The sequence below is a fragment of the Meleagris gallopavo genome, chromosome 20, assembly GCF_000146605.3.
Source record: "Meleagris gallopavo isolate NT-WF06-2002-E0010 breed Aviagen turkey brand Nicholas breeding stock chromosome 20, Turkey_5.1, whole genome shotgun sequence".
Lineage (NCBI taxonomy): Eukaryota > Metazoa > Chordata > Aves > Galliformes > Phasianidae > Meleagris > Meleagris gallopavo.
In genome coordinates, this window is record NC_015030.2 from 2,988,412 (window position 1) to 3,007,963 (window position 19,552).

The following is a 19,552-nucleotide window of genomic DNA, read 5'->3' on the forward strand; positions in this document are numbered from 1 at the left end:
TACTAAAAAAAAAAAAATTTTTTCCAACCCAACATATGCTTATATAAGACTTAGCCAGTATGCAAAGAAGCTCATTAAAAAAAAAAAAAAGAGAGAGAGAGAGAGAAAAAGAAAAGGAAAAAAAAACAGGAGTGTTGAAATAACAGGAAATTATGCAACTGATACCTGAACCTGAGCGTTGCAGATCCTATCCGGAAGCTTCAGTCTCTCACAAAGCCCTGGTAAAATAAAACAAGTTATCCTTCTTTTTTGAAACTGAACTTATCAGTGCAAAGTCAGACGAAGGCTTTGCACCATCATGGTCACTGCAGGCAGGGCAGCTGCTGCTTTTAGCTAAAGCTGTGTAGATAGAACGGGAATGGAGAGACAAGTCTGGAACAAATCAGCTGCGAGTTTTGGCCAGAAATTTCAGCTGGCCCAGAGAAGACTTGTTTGCAAGATAAGTGCACGCAATGTGTCCCACCTTGTTATTTCCACTGTTGTTTCCATGGTGGACTGAGAGGTGTATCGCTCCAGCTCTTCTTCTGGAAGATCTGCAGCCCCCACTCCTGCACTGGACTTAACCCAGGACTCCCAGAAATTCACTTGGGATACCGAGGCAAAGGCACAGAGCCCTCAGTGAGGAACAGATGAGGGTTACGTGAGCTGAAGCTCACTCTCAGTCCACGATGTGGGAGCGCGGTCAGGGCTTGTCCCAACACAGCACCAGGAGCTCAGCCTCACAGCTTCAGACTTGTCATGGGAGATCCCCATCCCAAAGAAGAAAAAATAAAAAATGAATAAAAAAATAAAAAGTTCTCAGGCTCAGATGAGCTTATCTGCCCTTCTCTCCTCGTTGCAGTAACAAGCCCTGGCTATCTACCCTTGCAAATGGGTTATTCTGCTCTAAGGATCCAGACAGCAAATGGAAGCTGCAGCAGCAGCGAGAAGGCCCAGAACTGTTCATCTTATCAATTAGTCACATAACAGGGGAAGGAACAGCAGAGGCAGGACGAAGGAATGAGCAAAATGCTCATCCATGTCCTCTGAAAGATGACATCTGCTTTGGTGGAAGAGTCCTCCAGTGGCACAGTGTGGAGATGACTCATGGGTCTGGCCTGCAAAGCCCAGTGGGGATGATGGGACCTTTTGCACTGGATTCAACAAGTTAGAAGCTCATCATTTTCCTGCTTTAGCCTTAATAAGCAATGTATGTAGCGTTATTCAGGAACCTGCCCTCACCCCAGATCCTGCACTCCCACACTGCCTACACAACTGCTGGTACACAGCCACAACACACTTTCCTCTTTGCAGCACAGTTCCCTCTCCACCACCCTTACTGATGAGCACATTCCCAGAGCCTGGAGGGAAACAACCCCCATCCTGGGCTGCAGAGCCTCAAAATTGTCTGAAAATTTTAAAAAATAATGGATTAACCATCACCACTACTGCCTTCCCAGGCCCAAAGCCATAGAGCCTCATAGACAGCCCCACTGCGGGATCTGGCAATGCCCTCTGGCCCGGTGGGACCTGAGCCCTGGGATCATGAAGGAGCCCTTTGTACCTCTGAAATGCCGTCAGCTTGTGAAACAAAGCTCCAACAGTCCCAGGCTCCTAAATGCCCAAGAAAATGAGTGAGCAGAGAGGCTGGGAGAGTTCCCGAGCACGTCTCAGTGGGCAGAAGCAGGGCTATCTAATCAGATGTGGATGGAGAACAAATAAAAAACAGCTGCTTTTCACCAACTCTTCTCCCAACTGGAAAAAAACGCATACATACACAAGAACAAGGGAAGAGGCACTGATGAGCTGTTATCTGAATTTATTGCCAGCATCTGACCCACAGTGGGGTCTTTTTTTTCCCCTTTTTCCTTTAATTTACAACCCAGTTTCTCATCATGTCATGACATCACCCAGGGTGATGGATTTCATAAACAGGCACACAAATTGCAAGGAAAACAGGATAGCTCTGTAGGTCACGCCGGGCTCTGCACAGCAGCACCCCAGCATGGGTCTCCAGGCACCCTTTTTTCCAAGAACTCATTCGGCATGGATGGAGCCACCCACCTCCTGAGCTTTGCTGGGCTGAGGGCAGCTCGGAGGGGATTTTTGCACCACACCAGCCTACAAGCTGCATTGCACCCTTGTGTCCTCTTGCCCCACCCTAAGTGCACTTTCCCTCCAAGGAAGCCAGACAGCTCTGCACTCGGAGATGATTTATGCATTTTTCTTTTGGCAGTAAGATGTATCCAATCCTTCAGAGACTGGGTGGAACCACAACTGTCTTCTCCATTCAAGCCCAGGCTGGAGAAGCCCATGGTCATTGTATGCGTGACCGATGTGCTCTCCCATCCAGCATCAGCCCGAGGCCAGCAGCACCCACGCGGTGCTCGGGAAGGAGCTGCTGGCTTCCCATACCTAGTGCAAGCAAAATGCTCCAGAATGTTCTGATATTTGTTTGTATCAAAAATGTTTTGGATACTGCAGCAGCAGTCTGGGCAGATTACTAGTCTAGATCCAGAATGAGCCAATTCAGGCTGTACCTCCAACAGCTTCACCCACTGTCGTGGTCTGATTACTTGTAAAAATCAATTAAAATTCACAGGAATGGGAGGCAGTCAGAAAAGTAATTTCCCAGGTGTCTGAACACAGTAATAGAAATACAGAAAACTGGCCTTACTATTTTGGAAAGAGCATCTGACAAATGAAAAAACATACTTTCTATTTTCACAAAGAAATGCTCAGCACAGATGGTGGAATGAAAGGAACAAGAATGTCAGCCCCCAGATGTATATGGGTCATTAGGAAACCCAAACAAGCAAACCACTGTTGCAATTATTCTCAATACTCACATTGCCTTCCTCGTCATCATGAAGCATCATTACACCACTGTACAGGGGAATAAACAAAGGTTTAAGAGCTGGCCTGCTGTCACAGAAGATGGTAGGGCAGGTAGAGATGACATCCTGGGTCCCCTGGATACTCCTCCTGCTTCTCAGGAACCGCAAGAGAAAAGCTAGAACACCCTCATTTCAAGATAACATGAGTCTTTGTAGAGGTCAAAAAGTACTTCTACATCATGCTTTAACAGAAACCAAGTGTTCAATAATGAAAGTAAACATGATTTTAAATCTAAGCCTTTCAAGACCCAAGTCTCATATCTCAAGACTGATGGTGTTATCTGCTCTGAAAATACAGAACTTTCATTTCATACCTCCTCCATCATATAAGAGTCCTTAATGAAAACAGCCAGAAAGCTGGCCAAACCGCTGGGACTGAGACTATTTTCTGAGAGGTCTTCCTTGGGGCTTTTAGCTTCTAATTTATTTTCTCATGCTTGTGACAGCAGTCATCTTAACAGACACTGTAGATGACTTCATCATTAAAACATACTGCCATCACAACTGGCTCTTTCCCCATCTGTTAGCATTGGGTGTAAGTTCAAGTTCAACACCCGACCTCTTGGCTCCATGCTGAGATGCTTAGCAAGCCATTGCAGTTAAGGATGCTATGTAATGAACCAAATCATCCTTCCTGTATCACCAGCACTGTCAAAGGAGCTGGGCTAAAGGTTATTCTGCTTCAGTGACTCTAGTAGCCTGTTGGAAATGCTCTTAGATGTGATCCTTATATCAATACATGTGATAAAGGGGGAAGAATATTGTGATTGAAGAGTTCTGTCTTCACAGGTCTCAATACAGAAGGTAGAAAAACTGTTCATGGATCTGCATACCAGCTGCTGAATTTCCCACCCAGTAGATGATGTACAACTGACATCCAGACAGAGAACGGATGTAGAAAACAAACTAGGGAAGAAAAGCCTCCACAACTCTTCTTGTGATAGAGCAAGCAGGCCGAACTTCTTCCCAGTCCTTTTGGGAAACAGGATGACTTTGTGGATATGCTTGTCCTGGCATTGGTCTCAAGCTTGAGCAGATAATCCCAGAGGACTTCTCAGAAACCCAACCCATTGTGTTGTTCCCTTCTCTATGCATCCGACCTATAAGCCCACCTACCCAACTGCTTGGCCCCATTCTCCCAGTAGCCACTGGGCTCTCTGCAATGACCATAGCCCAGGAGCTCTGAGATAATCTCCTAGTGGAGAGGGAGCAGCCTCCTCCAGTCTGGTTGCTGGTTGGGATAATTCTGTGACTGATGATCAAGAAGCTATTATGTCCTGAGTGGGAGCGATTTATTCTGTAATGCTTGTGACATTGCTTCAGTGCTTGGCAATTCTGTCTTATTATCACTGGTGGAGAATTTTACAGGCCACTGACAGACCTTCAAACACAGCCATTGCTGTGTGGAAAATCCAATTTGCTTTGGAAATCTCCTGACACAAGGCCTTGTCTTCATGGTCCCTTGGCAAACCATTTTCAGCACATGCACTGGTTCACGACTCTATGATTTAACAGACATCATGAAATTTTAGCAGCAGAATCCATCACTTTGAAAGAAACCCTAACAAGTTTGTGACCTAAAAGTGAGACCTAATATATTGGCATCTCCACACAAAGGGCTCCTTTACTCTTAGAATTTGGCTTATCTCCACGCCACTCCCAGGTCAAGTTCAGTAGTAGGGTCCCAGAGTCAGTGCACCATTGAGTTGTTCCAGGAAAAGCAAATAACATCAATGCAAAAATGTAAATGTGCATTTCTCTGCAGCATCCCCTGCTGCCAAACAGATAACAAGTTTATGTAGGCACAGAAAAAAAGTTCCTATTTGAATAACTGTTTGCTTACAAATTAACCCACAGAACTGTGCCACATGCTGTAAAACAATCTTACATTGCATAGGATTAAACGGTAGGATGGTATAATAAAAGCTATGTTGAGTCATTGAATTCCTTGCATTCTTTGACTTCCCATTCTGTCTCAAATGTCAGATATCTCACTGGGGTAACACAAGCAGTAGCGAGGGCTGAGGGTTTGCGTGGGTTTTAATTGTAAAAGCAACATTCTCACAGAGAATGACAAGGTTCACAACCCTGCTCCACAACTTGGACAGGCTGGAGAACTTCAAAAGCTTATTATGTCCCCACTGATCAGTTTGGGGTTAGGGCTCCATAGGTCTGGCTGAGGGTCTAAGAACTCTGCAGCACTCATAACCCCAGGAGCCAAGCAGTGCTTCTGCAGTTTACTGCCTTTGCATAATGCATGAGTGGATGTGGGCATGCCAGCCAACACAGAGCTTCTGCAGCTGGCCTGCAAACCACCAACTCATTGCACCAGCCTCACAGCTACTCTCCATTCCTGCTGTCCAATGACAAGGCAGAGTGAACTTTCACCATTCAGAGGTTATACAGTGACATCTGGGCTTTTAGGCCTTGTGGATTCTTGTCTTTCATGCTCTGGGCCTGGAATCCAGACACTTCACCATTGAAACACCATGGTTATACAAAGCTGCTTCGCCTCTACATCAGAGGGCCTGATCTGGTTCACTTCACACTTCCAGATAGCATTGCTTGAGGCCTAAAAAACCTGTCACACTATGTACATGCAGCCACAGGCAAGCACTGGTTCTTTGTGAGCATGTAAGCAGACATTTATGTGCATGCCTGGATTAAGAGGGAAACTACCTAGAGGCAGCAGAGGAGCTGGATTTTCCCTCCCTTGCTCTGGAGCATGGGACTGGCCAGTGTCTGATACCATGTCAACCCAGGAGGTAAAGTGAGGCCCAAGGTCTCAATAGAAAATGTGCAGATTTGATGCTTGCAAACAAAGCAGAAAGTCCTGTAGGAGCTGTGCAGCCCTGTTCCCTTCAGCACCCATCCATCCTTCCCCACCACTGGCAAAGAATGGCTGCACCTACACGCATTTCCACTCCACTGACGTGTCCCCATGCCTGCAGCAGTGCTGGGGGCAAAAAACGAGCTGGATGCTCCCAAGAGGGATCCTCAGTGCCCCGTGTTCAGCAGTTGCAGCAGGAACTAGGGTGAAGAGGGCAGGGACACAGCACCCTGTGGCCATGGGATGTTGTGGGCATCACACAGATTCAGGCTCTCTCTCCTCCCTCATCTCCCTTTGTGCAGAGAAGAGGTCTGTGCTGCCACAGCATCCCCCCGTGCCCATACCAATATAACTGAGCCTGGAAAAAACACAAGCAAAGCATATGGATTTAGCATCCAAGGATTCTTCAACCAAAACCAACAGAAAACATCGGTAGGGGAAAGGAATTGTTCATTTACTATCTGAAATGTCAGTAAACCCCAGAAGAAAAGGAAGCAAATGCAGCAATTACCCATGTCTCCTATAGCCCCCACAATAACCAAAAAGAGCTAATTTGCACCAACTCAAAGCAGCCTTTTTGTGCTTACTGTAGGCATGGAACAGAAAGATCGCAAAGCAAAGCCACTCCCACTATCTCCTTTTTTTTTCTCTTTTTAATATGGGAGTTGAGGCTAACAAGCACCTTGCAGGAAAAAAAATAGCCAGGAGGGCAGTAGCTTTAAAACTTTAATCCTTTCAAGCAAATGCAGAATACATGTGATTCATCTGGAGAATGAATCAGGTGATTCCCAGACATCCCTCATTTCATAATGAACGTCAGTGCAACTTTCTCTGCTCTGCCCCCCCTTTACCTGCTGCCATCCATCTCTAGTTTTTGAAGTTGACCCAGAGCTGGCCAGGGCTTTATTAACTCAGACCCATGCAGTCTGCTTCCATCATCAACACTGAGCCACGGGGTCAGCTGGAAACCAGAGAAAATTTGTTCAGTCATTTCTGAAAGCCAAGCAAACCGTGATGGTATCACTTTCTCACAGGGTTTCACTGCCAGAGCACCTGGTTTCCCTGCCGCAGTAGTAAAGTGATCAGAGATGCCTTGCTGAGCTGTAAGGCAGCACTCTCACTTCATTACCCAAAATAAAGGGTTTCTTTTTAGAAAAGTTGACAAAGATATAGTACTGGAAAGGCCTGATGGACAAATGTCCAGCACTGTAATTCTGACTAGACCCAGCCAGCCTGGGTGGGTGTCTGGGGCATCCAACAACAACAGCGTGATGCTCCACTCACTAAACCAAATAGCTTTCAGTTTGTGCAGCTTCTGAGCTGAAGCAGAGCCAGCCCCTGAGTTCAGCCTCTCCTCCTCCATCCCTATAAACCGTGAAGCTCTTCCCATTCTTCGAACATCAGGCTGAAAGCTTGGTCCTCTGCTCACAGCTCCTGCACCTGCAGATCTGAGCAGGGCTCAGGACCCACAGTGCTCAGCATGCAGTCCCACTCTCAATAGCTTCTGCACTACATAAACAGGATAAATAGAGGGGAAGGGAGGTTCAGGGAAAGGAAGCAATGTGTCCCGGAGTCTCCGACAGCTAGAAACAGTTTGCAGATCTGTCCTCCAGACTTGCTCTGCTTCTCTGCCTTAGAGTGCTGTCCTCAGCTGTCACCTCTTCCCACCCCCCACGCCCCAGCACTAAAGCATATAAGCAACAAGCCCAGGGTTGGTGGTCTGATGAGAAATGCAAGCAGGGAGGGAACACCTCCCCAGGGCCCAGAGTAGGTGGCCTTTCTTAGTTCATGAGGAATTCGGGAGGGGGAAAAAAATAAAAGGAAGAAAAAAAAATCTGTGTCCAAAGCTTTTTTCAGCAACTGCAATTGTTTCTGTTTCCTAATAAATCATGTAGGCCAGGGACAACCAATCTGCACAGCATTATTATTGTCTCAATACATTTGTTGAAAGAAAAATAACACTGTGGCTTTGCTGGAGCAGACAGGATCTGCTTTTCCAAAAGGTTTGTTGATATTAGCCCACAATCTTGTCGGGCTCCATGTATACTCTGGACTCAAAGAGCTTTGCTGCATTCCCATCTCTAAGATACGGAGAGTCACCAAACCCAAATATTACTCTCAGCAGCTGAGACCTCAAAAGGTCTTTCTTTATTTTCCTTCACTGTTTCCCATTAACTCTTCAGCAGCATTTGTATGCATTAAACTTACAGAACTGAACTCAGCTCCAGGCTGAACTATCTCACATCCATCTACACAACAGCAGCAGTTTGCAGTGCACATGATTTACTCAGATGTTGCATGGAGATGTGAGCAGGGCAGCTCTCTGGCTCAGGGGCCATCCAGGGGCAACCCAGGCTCCATTTGGTGGCTAAGCACCTACGTCAGTCTATGTTGACCCACATAGTGGAACCTGTTTTTTTTTTCCTCCTTTTTTTTTTTTTTTCCCCCAATTTCTTCTGATTTCTGTGAGCTTCCTATGTCACATTCTGAAGGGTCCACCAGGGTAGCTGCAGTTCCCATGGGGACAAGGAGGATGCCCATCACAAAGGATGCCCACAGTGCAACAAGGCAGACCCCCTGGACTGATCTCACGCGGTGCTCTAGGATTAGGTTACCTGACCCAATGGTGCCATAAGCAAACATGAAACACCTGCGTTGTGCTCACTCTCGTGTCTCCCAGCCCATCTTCCAAGAATGGCCATGTCACCCCACAAACCAGGGGAAAAGAGGCAAAGGCAGTCCCAAAAGGCCATGAGTAAAGGCCAGGTGCACCTGTTGGGGCCCTCAGACTGACCCCAACCTGCAGATGTGGAGAGAAGGAAACACCAAGGCAAGAGCCAACAGGGGATGCTGCCCTGCTCAGTGGTGTCCATCAGCTCTGCAGTTCATGGCAGTCACCAACCACCTCCATAGCCAGTAAATAGAGGTCAACGTCACGGTTGCTAAAATCTGACCCCCGATATCTCCAAATGTCACGTATTCTGATAACCATGGCTTTGAGGGAAACAGCAGTTTAATTTTGGACGCAAAGCTAAGGCCACGTTGTTTTTGGAAGTTCAGCAATGAGCACAGAGGGGTTTTTCCACCCAGCTTCACTTCTGCTGCCTCAGCAGCAGTTCCCCAAAACCAAGCTACGCACACAGGAGTTGCTTAACAGCGTCGCTGTGTCACAAGGGGAAGCACAGGGCACGTGGTGTCACAAGGGGATATGGCAGATAGAGCTAAAACAAGGCTGTGAAGGTGGGCAGAGGTGGCTGGCCTGGCCCATGGGCTGTGTAAGTCAGGTTTGTCCACATTTTGGCCCCATCTGCCCTCCCTAAGCCCACAGTGCAGGCTGGGCTGGGTCAGGCCTCAGTGTAGCCGGAGCGTGCAGTGCCCATCTCAGGGCCTGGGCACCCAAGGTCCCTTCACAGGCAGCCCTAGGCTGAGGAGGCCAACCTGATTGTTATTATTATTATTCTTTTCCCCTCTTCAGGCAAATAAACAGGTACAAACCGGTCTGACTCCAACTGGGTTTGGCACAAAGGAACTGGAGAAACCAGTTGATGTGAGGCAGCCCCCCACCCCTCACAGCCTCCAGAGGAGCAACACCCCAGAGCGGTGGTGGTGGGGCTCCCAGGAAGGACCTGGGGGGGAGGTGTGAGGTCAGCACCCCTCAGGCTATAGGGGCACCCACACATCCCAGGCTCCAGGCGAGGAGATCACTGCACTCCTAAAGCAGGGCTGCCAGCCCCAAGGGATCCCCACTGCTGTACCCCAGCAATGGGGTGGCCAGTGCATGGGAGGCATGGGACAACAACCCACATGTCACATGCTGCTGTGGGGCCTGGAGGTAACGCCCAGTGTAATGAGATGGGGCCTCACCCAGAACCCGCACTCTGCTGTCACCCAACAAAATGAGGTGTACAAATGGGTCCCAATTAGGCACACAAGATATTCCCCAGCTCAGTGCTTAAAATCGCATGGCTGTAGGTGCAAAGGGCAGAGCCGAAGCTCAGCATCCTGGGTGCAGGAAGCCCACCGGGTGCCCAAGTTCTGAGCATGCCCCATTCCCAGCAGAACACTTCCATGGTGCTTTTTAATTCAGAAGTTGCTCAGCACTCACCCAGCCTCTGCCATAAAAGTTTTGCTCTGACACATGCATGAGTAATACCACAAAAAACACTCCAGTGAGGCTCTTGCCTTCACACCCTCACTCACCATCACCCACCAGAGGGGACACAGCAGCAAGAGCAGCTCTGCTGCAACACACGTTTGCCCTAGTGATCAGCCCAGGCTCAGCAGGAACACTGTAAAACACACTGAGGAGAAACCTTGAAGCTTTTACTGAATTTTTTGGCTCTTGTTCCAAAATGTCTCAGCTGTGACTCTCCCAGCAATGACTCTCCACTCACTCCTGTTGTAACACTACAGCCTCCGGCCCCAAGAGATGCCCCTAATCTTCAGCAGAGCCAACAGAAGGCAAAGCAGCTGAGTCAGCTCCCAGCTGTGGGGAGGAAGTCCTGAGTCAGCCCTGCTGCAGCTGGAGCCAACACGGCTCACCACACCTCTCCCCATCAGCACTCCTGGCAGCCTTACCCCAGCACTGAGCACACTGCATCACCCTACACAGCCATAGATCTTTGTGGCCACAAATGAGCAGAGACTCAGCCATCCATCCATCCATCTAGGAGCTGCCTGTCTATCTTTTCATGGCCTCCCTACGAGCCGGGCCCTTTTGGAGCTTTGCAAATGCTCACACATGCAAAGGCTGCTTGCCACAGCTTCCTCCCGATTATTATATTTGGAAGTTCTGCATCTCCTCCCCTGCAGGGAGCAGGGAAAGGAACAAAATGTAATATGTATTTATTTAAACTAGGTGAAGTGACTATCAAAAATTACTCTTTGTTTTGTCTCCCCCACTGCTCTCAGATCTAGCTGGATGTCTCCATACTGGGATATCATATCCTATCATATCCTCCATCATGGAGATATCTTGATCCCAGAGGGCCTAAAGAACTGTCGTCGTGCAGGCACTGCTGCTCAGCCTCAGCGCAGCCGCAGAGAGCTGTCAGCATCAAACCTAAACCACAGCACCGATCACATCTGACTGCCAATGAGGGCTGGCGGCTCCCTGCCCAAAGCATCCCTGCCTCCCACATTCAGCTCCAGCACGTGGCAAGGCACGTGGGTTGTGCTAGGACAGGTGGATGTGACGCTCCAAAATTAAATTTATGGGGCTGTTGTGGTTATGCTGCCGCTAAGCATCTTGCTGTAGGTGGGCAAGGAGCAGGGGAAGAGGTTACTTATAGGGTCTAGCCCTTGCTGGCTCTTGCTGAAGCTCTGAGGTGAAGACTGACGGTGAAAGAGTTACTTCTGTTAAGATGGAAAGGAGAAATTTGACTTTTCCTCTTTCACTCCAGCAGCTCCACCCTTCCAGACCTAAATCTTACTGACGTCAAGATATTGTTGCACATTGTTTTGGCTCCATATTGCTTCCAGCCCCTGTCAGAGACTTGCAGGTCTCCCTCCTGATGTTTTCCTGTTTTACTTCATAACCAGCTTGGCTGTCACTCTGATGTCTCCTGGAACAGCTGCTCCCAACTTTGCTACTATCATTTACCAAACAAACAGCATCTCTGACAAGCATCACTAAGAGACTTTCTGGTTCCAGAAATGTCTTAAAATTAAGCTCATGACAAGGAAAAGGAGAACTATCTTCCCTGGAGGTATTGCACCATGCTCAGAGCTCATACAAGTCCTGTTGCACTTCAAAGGCAAGAGGCACAGAAACATCTGCTGCAATGCATGTCTTTAGGAACGCGCCCTCCTCCCTGGCATGGGGAATCATGGAACCATTAAGGTTGGAAAAGGCCTGTAGGATCATCCAGTCCAGCCATTCACCTACCACCAATATTGCCCACTGACCACATCCCTCAGTGCCACATCTCTGTGGTTCTGGAACACCTCTAGGAACCCCACCACCTCCATGGGCAGCCTGTGCCAACACACTACCACTCTTACAGAGAAGAAGCTTTCCTAATATCCATACTTAAAGGGAGTGCTCCTGGATGCTGGGAGAAGGCTCAGAGACCTCAACCAGAGAAGAGCTTGCTGAAGAGCTGCTTGCAAATTTCTCTGATCTTCCCAGCCAGATGACCTGAGCATGGGATGAAGCCATCAGCTGGCCCTGCTGCAGGAAGGTGAGTGCCCCACAGCTAGCCAGGGCTCACATGCAAGACGCAAAGCCTATCAGCATAGCTTGGAAAATGGCCTCCTCCTGTTGAAGGGAAGCAAACAGGTGCTTTAGTCAAGATCCCCAAGTCTTGCCATAGGCAAACGACGCGCAGGGATCTCCTCACCTCCAGGCTGGGCACTGAAGTCATAGTGCTTTGAGAAGAGATGATCCAGTCCTTCCACAGGATGAAAGGACAAACTCTCCCCCAGGCACATGGGGTCTGATAGACCTCAAACAGACTGGTGTAGACACCCACAGAAGTTTCTCAACCTACTTATTTGCCATGGCAGTAAGTTTGGAATAGCTCTTATCTTGGAGGTGACAGTGTTCACCAGTGGGCTCATCACTGATACTTCATGGAGAAACTGAGAAGTAGAGGGTTACCATGGAAAGTGTTTTCACTAACAACGCAAACCACACACTCACCAGAGTTAGATGCAAAAGCACAGCAGATGCCTTGTGCCTATTTAAGGGTAGTATTGCCCAACCAAAGGGGACTCTAACAAAGGCAATTCAAGTTCATGAGTTCTGCTTTCTTAGGAGCAGATAAAACAGCCTGTTGCTCTTAAGAGGAATTCAATTATGTTAGGTATGAAGAGGAAGCCTTTCATCTTTAGAGAGCTGCAGCAGCAAAACAAGCAATGCTGTGCATCTGCTTCTGGGTTGCCTTCAGCCACTTCACTACATAGCAGCAAGCACATCCTCAACTAATGCTACACCAATATGCCATTTGATGCTCATTACAGAGCAGGTTCATCACATGTGAGCAGAGGTGGTAATTTTTAATTCATCTTTTCCACACACCATTCCACTGCCTTACAGATCAAACAGTAATCACGCTGCAAAGTGAGCACTTTGGAAGCAGATTTAAGGGCAGTGGGAGGAATCCCAGCATTAACCTCACAGTGCACAAAGCACACACACCCAGCTGTTGGGACGTTGGCACCCACAGCAGGGAGGGACACCTGCAATTCCTGGTGCTTTGCTGGGGATGATACACATCAGCTATAATGCTGTAGCACCCAGGGCCCAGGCCAGGGATGAGGGCAGAGGGGGAAAAAAAATGCTGCAGAGCAAGACTTTAATGCTGCTTTGATTAAAGAACAGGGCTCTGGGCTGGGTGATGGCTCATCCAGCCACACCTCCAGCACTCTGTAATTGTATTTGTGCAAGTGTCAGCAGTGTGATGGGCACGTGGCGTGCTGAGTGCTCCGACGCTCCATCCCAGCAGTGTATTGTGGAGCTGGGGCACAGCATAGGAAAGGAGCACAATATTTCCTCCTCTGCCAAGGATTTCCAATGAGCTCACAGGACATGGGCAGCTCCCCGGGGGAATGCAGAGAGCAAGGCCAGTGCCTCTGGAAGTGTGGACGGCACGGCCCCATTCCTCCTTGCAGCCAAACAAGCCACCAGAGCAAAGGAAAGCTCCACTCCAGCACTTGGCTCCAAGCTTTGTTCAAAGGGTATTTTCAAAAGAGCCTACAATTTAAACTGCCATTAAAAAAAAAAAAAAATCAAACTGCAGCCAAAGCTGGAGCTCCGGGGGCAAAGCCTTGCTGCCTGTTTGTGTTTTGCTAGCACTGTCCTCTCACAAATACTGGCTGAACATTTAATTTCGCCTCTTCCCCTCACTCCCACAGCCTCACATAGGAAGAGGAGAGTGGGCAGCCTGGAGACAATTCCAGGAACATGTTGTTCTCCCCCTCCTCGTCCTGCCAGCAGCCACTGCATGCTGGAAAAAAATGCTGAAACCCAACAGGAGAGGTTAGGTATAAAGCTTCTGAAATGCCCCTTTAGATGAACTCAGCAGTCAGCTCAGCGCTAAGTGACAGAATCATTTCCACCAGTCCTAGAACAGGCTGGCTTAAATCCCTGAGGTGGGAGAGCCCAAGCACAGAAGGCTTGGCCCACCCAGAGAAAGCAACCCCACAGGACGGGCTGGGGCAGGTGAAGGCAAAGAAGGGTTGTTTCCCTCTCCACCGGCCATCTTAAAACTGAAAACAGGATGAGAGAACCCTGAACTGAGTTGGGTGCTGGTGTTTGTTGGTGACAGGGTTAGAAGCCTTTGCAGCAGCAGCAGCCACGGTTTCCTGGAGTCTACTAGAATCTTCTCAGCACGGCCAAGAGAAATTCCCCTACCCCTGCAAGCCCTCAGATGAGTCTTGCTGGGAGAAGCCCCACACTTGGTTTCAGTGGGATTTCTGTCCCACTTTGGGCCTGTATTTCGGAACAACCTTGTTTTTAACCACCTGGAAGTCTTGTAGGACATCCCTGTCCCAACCATCTGAGATCTTCCTGCAGCCACACTTGGGAAGGCCATCCTCAAGTCACACAGTCCTCCTCAAGCCTCAGAAACAGCAACTACATGGAGGGGATTGGAGGGATAAGGCTTTTTGACTCACCAAGAGGAGATTTTTTTTATATGGAGAAGCTGGTAGCCTACAAATTGAAGTGATAGAAAGTGATGAAGCAGAAACACAGGCAAGAGGTTAAAAATTCTTTCTTAAAGGGCTGTATTGCAGGTTATGGGGAATGATGGGACTGAATGGCGGGGGACATCCACTGTCCCTCCCCTGGGCATTGCTTATGTAAGTGGTGTTCAAGAAATGCGTAGATGTAGTACTTGGGAAGATGGTTAGTGGGCAGTACAGTGGTAGGTGGGTGGTTGGACTGGATGCTCTTAGTAGTCTTTTTCAACCTTAACGGTTCTATGATTCTAAGTGACATGGTGAGAATGGTTTTCACGAGGAGGTCCAGCCCTGGGGATCGCAGGCAGGCATGAGCATCCAGACTGAACTGCTAGCACAACCAAAAGCATCAAGCAAGCACCAAGGGCCAGCCTGTCTCTTAGAGGTGTTCCCAAAATAACCCCATAGGCATCAGAAAGCACATTTAAGAGTCCTGCCTGGCCACGTGTCTAAAATTCTCCAAAAATAGCTCCTTCTTCCCCTTTGAAAAACACTGCGGTTCCCGATGCCTCACAGGAACTCTGCTTCTGCTCAGAGAAGCCACAAAATAAGTGAGCAGCCCAGAAACTGATCTATGAGCACATCTGGAGTCACCGAGATCAGCTTTACAGAGAAGGAAAAATAAAGATTTTAAACAGCACATGTCAAATCCAGGGACCTTTATTTCTCTGGAATGGAAAGAATTTGCCAGCCTGGCCGAAAAATTGCAGGTGGCAAACCGTATTTTTATTCTTTCAAATAAAAAAAGAACACACACACGAGTTTGGCTCCATAAATTTCTGTCATAAGAAACAACTTTGAATTGTACACCAAGCTTTTTACAAAGCATCCACGTTAAGATGGTTTACTGTGCTCTATCACATTCTCGGCCATTTATACAGAATACACCATACCAAATGCTACATCAGCTTAAGACATTTTTAAAAATTAGTATTAAAAAGATACAAAGGCATGTTGGCTTTCATTTGGGTTTTTATTAAGACATGGAAGTTTTCTTGGTTTGTTTTCCTACGGAAGTCACTAAAAAAATATAATAACTTAATTCATAAGGACAAGATTGGATAAAAATCCAGCCTTATTTGCTTGGCAGCCTTCTGAGCTCGTACCTCTGTTGCTTCCATGAGTCTAACAGCATCACAGGCTGCAGATGTGTCCTGCAGGGTCTCAGCCTGCACTCCAGATCTGGCCAGTTACTGTTCAGAGTATTCACCGCGGCCAGGAAATATTCCTTGCCCAAAGCTAAAAGCGACCTTCAGCCAAACAGGGGGTTTCAATCTGGGCCAATTTCACATGGATTTAGCCCTTTGTCTTTTGCTTCTTTGTACATCCTTTGGAAGTCTTTAAATCGAGGGGCACAGCCTAACCTGGCTTCCCCAAAGTGCATGCGTCCTGTGAAGAGAAAGTCTCCATCTCCTGGTCTCACCCCACACTCCAGCAGGGTCTTTATTTGTCCTCGCCAGTTCCCACTCTCCCCCGTGAGTTGAAAGACTTTGCTCTTCTGCCTGTACAATTTGTTGATGCCGACGTGAATTACGGATTCTTGCTCTTCTGCCTCGTTTGTTACGTCTTGAATGGAGCCTCTGATCACTGGGAACACAAAAAGGATGTGAGGAAGGGTTTCCCCAAACCCCCATTGGAATAATGGGGTCCAAACTCAGCCCCCAGTAACCGGGCAGCTCAAAGGGAAGTGATCTCACTACAGCAGCCCTTGGTTTGGGTCCTTGCTATTTCTAGAGTTGAGTTTGTGTTAGTAACCTCCAGCACACATTTGTGTTTGTTACAGGTCATGTTTGCAACCTGTCCAGGAAAGGCACCCACGTATTAAATTCAAGCACAAAAATAACTGCATCAGAAAAACAGCATTGAATGCAACAAAGATTTATAGCAGCAAGTTACATGCTTAGAGCTCTGACAGTGTACTTTCTGTTCTGCAGCCATCACAGGTACCAGCTAGTACTGATACCAGCTAGTACTGATTTCCTCTTTTAAAAGGGAAGCAGAGAATTATTGAAACTTTTGGTCTTTTGTCAGCAGCCCATTTTAGAGCAGCAAGTAGAGGTACCCAAAAAGTCTTTAAACTTCTACTTCCACCATGCTCTGCCCACCCTGGGGAAGTAGGTGAGCATTTTGAGGTCATTCTCACATGCTCCTCACCCCTTTGGACAGCATTTATCACAAGTGGGGTTTGCCAAATGTGAGTGGCTGTTTGTCACTTTTTATGGAGGTTTGGTGACAGATGCCATAATCAAGAGGGACAACAAAGGTGGAGGGAAACAATAACTCACCGAAATCACTAGTGCAGACGGCCAAGAGGACCTCTGTGTCACTGCATGGTCGGCATGGAGCTGGAGAGAAAGGGGCAGAGTTAGCACAGGACCAGAGGATTGGAAATAAATAGCTGGTTTTAAATAAACCAAAATCTGCTTTGGGGGGAGCAAGGGATCTTTGGGTCCAAAGATCTGCCAGGCATCAACAACGCTAAGAGAAATGCAGGCCAACCCCACCCCCAAGAGATTTTTGTAATTAAGTAGGAATATGGATCTCTTTAACACTCCTGCTGGGATGCATTATCCAGCAAACACCCCACACACTCACTGCTCTTATGCAAAATGTGTTTTGATACCGGGTGCATTTGCAGAGAGATCTGCTGCGAATTCAAAGCTCTTGAAAGCGCTTTGAAGATCCTGTGCCTTTTAAAGGCTGATGGCAAAGCTTCTTTCTTACAATTTCTATCAAGTGTTGTTGGGCTATTTCACAAGCCATTTAGTCTATCACCACATCAAAGTTCCAGGAGGTTACAGAGTGGGGGAGGCAAAGAAGGGAGAGAAAAACCAGCGCATGTGTTTGAGGGCGTCAAGGCAAAGCGGAAACTTGAGCCTGTATCTGGTAGAGCTCAAGCGGTACAAAGACCATTTCCTGTACTGCTGGAAACATTTGGATATCTGCACTAATCTAATCAATGCAAGAATGTGGCTCCTCTTTGTACTCAGCCAGCAATTTCTGAGGAGAAGGTGCTGTAGTTGCAGTACAGATGTTTCCATAATGCCCCACTGAGTTCAGGAATTTGCTTACTATCAGGGTCTGCCCTGCCTAGGGATGCTAATTAAGTCTTTCCACTGGAGGCTCAGGGATCCGAGCCCACTCGAAGTCGTTCTGAAGGACATCGGCCAGAAAAACGAACACCCGTTGAGCTGTTCTGCCCTGATCCACGCAGGTGGGAAGCAGCAGGCAAACAGGGCTCACGCTGCAGACGAGGCAAAGCATTGAAACTACATCAAACCAAACCCGAAGCTGAAGCTTCAACCTCCCCTACACACCTCCCCAAAAAATGTGATTTTGAACCTCAACATCTGAAAGCACTTAGCTGCCGGCTCCTCGAATTGTCACACCCTTCCTCTCACTGCTGTCGGCTTTCTGGAGGAGTTTATCCATTGCACAAAGTACCACCTTGAAACTCTCCTAAACAGCACTCAGCCATCAGCCTCCCCCAGCGTGCAGCACAAGACGAGCTCTGGCGTAAGACAGGGCAAATCTCTGATTCTTTCCAAGGTCCCGGAAAGGCGGTGATCCAGAAAGAAGGATTATTGAATCCAATCCACCAGATTTACTCCAGTCAGATGATTAATACACAGTGTAACATGCTGTTTAATAGGATTAAAGAGAATAGAAAACGCACATTTCTGTGCAGAGATATTTGAAGGAATTATTCAGAAAGGTTAAGAAGCTCTAAAAGAAGAGGCTAGGAATAGGCAAAATAGTTTTGTTAAAGCATCTGGATCATCTGAGTATTTCTGTTGAGTAGAACCTGGATGCCTTCAGGCCCTTTAGAAACAATCCAGCCCTCGCTGGCCTTCTTTCCCCCATCTCTTTTTTGAAAAACTTTGGAAACTGTTTAATATCATGAGAAATACAAAGCCAGCCAAAGCCTGGACGCAACTGGAGCACTACAATAATGTCAGTCTAAAACTATGTTAATTTTTAGACTCAAGAGACTTTGATTAGTGGCTAAACCAAACACCCAAGTTTCCATCTGACAGAAAATCCTCAATCAGATCACATCCCACAATGGCACCCACCAAACCCATCCCACCCCATTCCCCAGCTTCCCTCTGCCCACATCAGGTCCTGGCTTACATCCCCCAAACGGAGGTGACCTGAAAAGCTCTGGGAATCCTACAGCATTTTCACATGAACAGAAGCTCTAAAAACACAACTGATGGACATCCACAAAAAACACAGCTGCATTTTTGATGCCAGATTTCAGATATTTTGTTCTGCAAAGATCTAATAACGAAAAGGCATCCTGGGCTTCTCTGAGTGAAAACAGTCTTGCTTTAGACCAGACATCTCTGTAGTTTGTCCAACCCAGAAGATTGAAAAAAAACAGAATGACTAAGCCATTTTTGTTCTCCAAATGAGTGCAACACAAGCAACTGCATTAAAGATGAAAAAGAAAATAAATGGCTCCATCAATTTAAATAGACTGACACTATAATATGTCAAATGAGCAAGTGTATGCATATACGTGGAACAAAATCATTTTAATTGCAGACTCTAGGCAAAATCCTGCATCCTTTTTAAATGCAGAAGGAAATTAAAAGTGCTCAGTATTGCTCACACTAGATCATTACTTACAGCCTGCTTCAGATCCATGCTGACTCACAGCAGTTTGGTGGCATGCAAGCTCATTTAACAACCATTTACCACCACACATCGCTGCAATACCAGACAGATGAAGAACAGAAATCCTCTTCTGTGGAACAGGTCCCACATCTGCATTCACAGAGTATCAAATACATCCTGCAAGTGGCAAAAACTAGCTATGCAAGCACAGATGGAAAGTGAGTTGTGAAGGATTATTGCCGAGGTAAATGGACCATTAAAAAGCAAATAACATGCACTGGCTACAAATAAAGCTTCATTCCTGTGCAGTCTCATAAATTCAATCTTAAGAAGGAGACAGTGCTTGTGCTTTCTTTTGAATTACAGCCATGAAAGAATCCACGTGTTTATGCCACAGCTTTGTTATTTGGGTGCCCTTCAGCACCAATCTGCACTGGGCAGCAGGTGTTTTCCTCTACAGTAGGTCAGAACCACGCGTACGCTTCCAAGCTAAAAGAGGAAGCACCCTCACTTGTATCAAAACTGAAAGGGGAAAAAA

The 19,552-nt window shown here is 47.3% G+C and overlaps 1 protein-coding gene and 1 long non-coding RNA gene across 5 annotated transcripts in view; both read right to left on the reverse strand.

Moving 5' to 3' along the window:
• The window catches only part of LOC104913749, a 10,012-nt gene extending 3,687 nt beyond the window's left edge, over nucleotides 1-6,325 (reverse strand). For 2 of the 4 annotated variants that reach the window (XR_004161716.1, XR_004161715.1), the window contains exons 1-2: nucleotides 2,829-6,325; nucleotides 166-218 (exon numbers count right to left, since the gene is read on the reverse strand). This is a non-coding gene — a long non-coding RNA (uncharacterized LOC104913749). The other 2 variants (XR_004161717.1, XR_795603.3) reach the window with 1 other exon arrangement.
• Nucleotides 6,326-15,035: 8,710 nt separating this feature from the next.
• Nucleotides 15,036-19,552, reverse strand: part of METRNL (meteorin like, glial cell differentiation regulator) — a 15,690-nt gene continuing 11,173 nt past the window's right edge. Inside the window, exons 2-3 of the mRNA XM_031556298.1 lie at nucleotides 16,677-16,736; nucleotides 15,036-15,978 (exon numbers count right to left, since the gene is read on the reverse strand). Of these exons, the coding sequence (XP_031412158.1) occupies nucleotides 15,662-15,978; nucleotides 16,677-16,736 (377 nt within the window). The 3' untranslated portion in view covers nucleotides 15,036-15,661. The remainder of the gene's footprint in view (nucleotides 15,979-16,676; nucleotides 16,737-19,552) is intronic.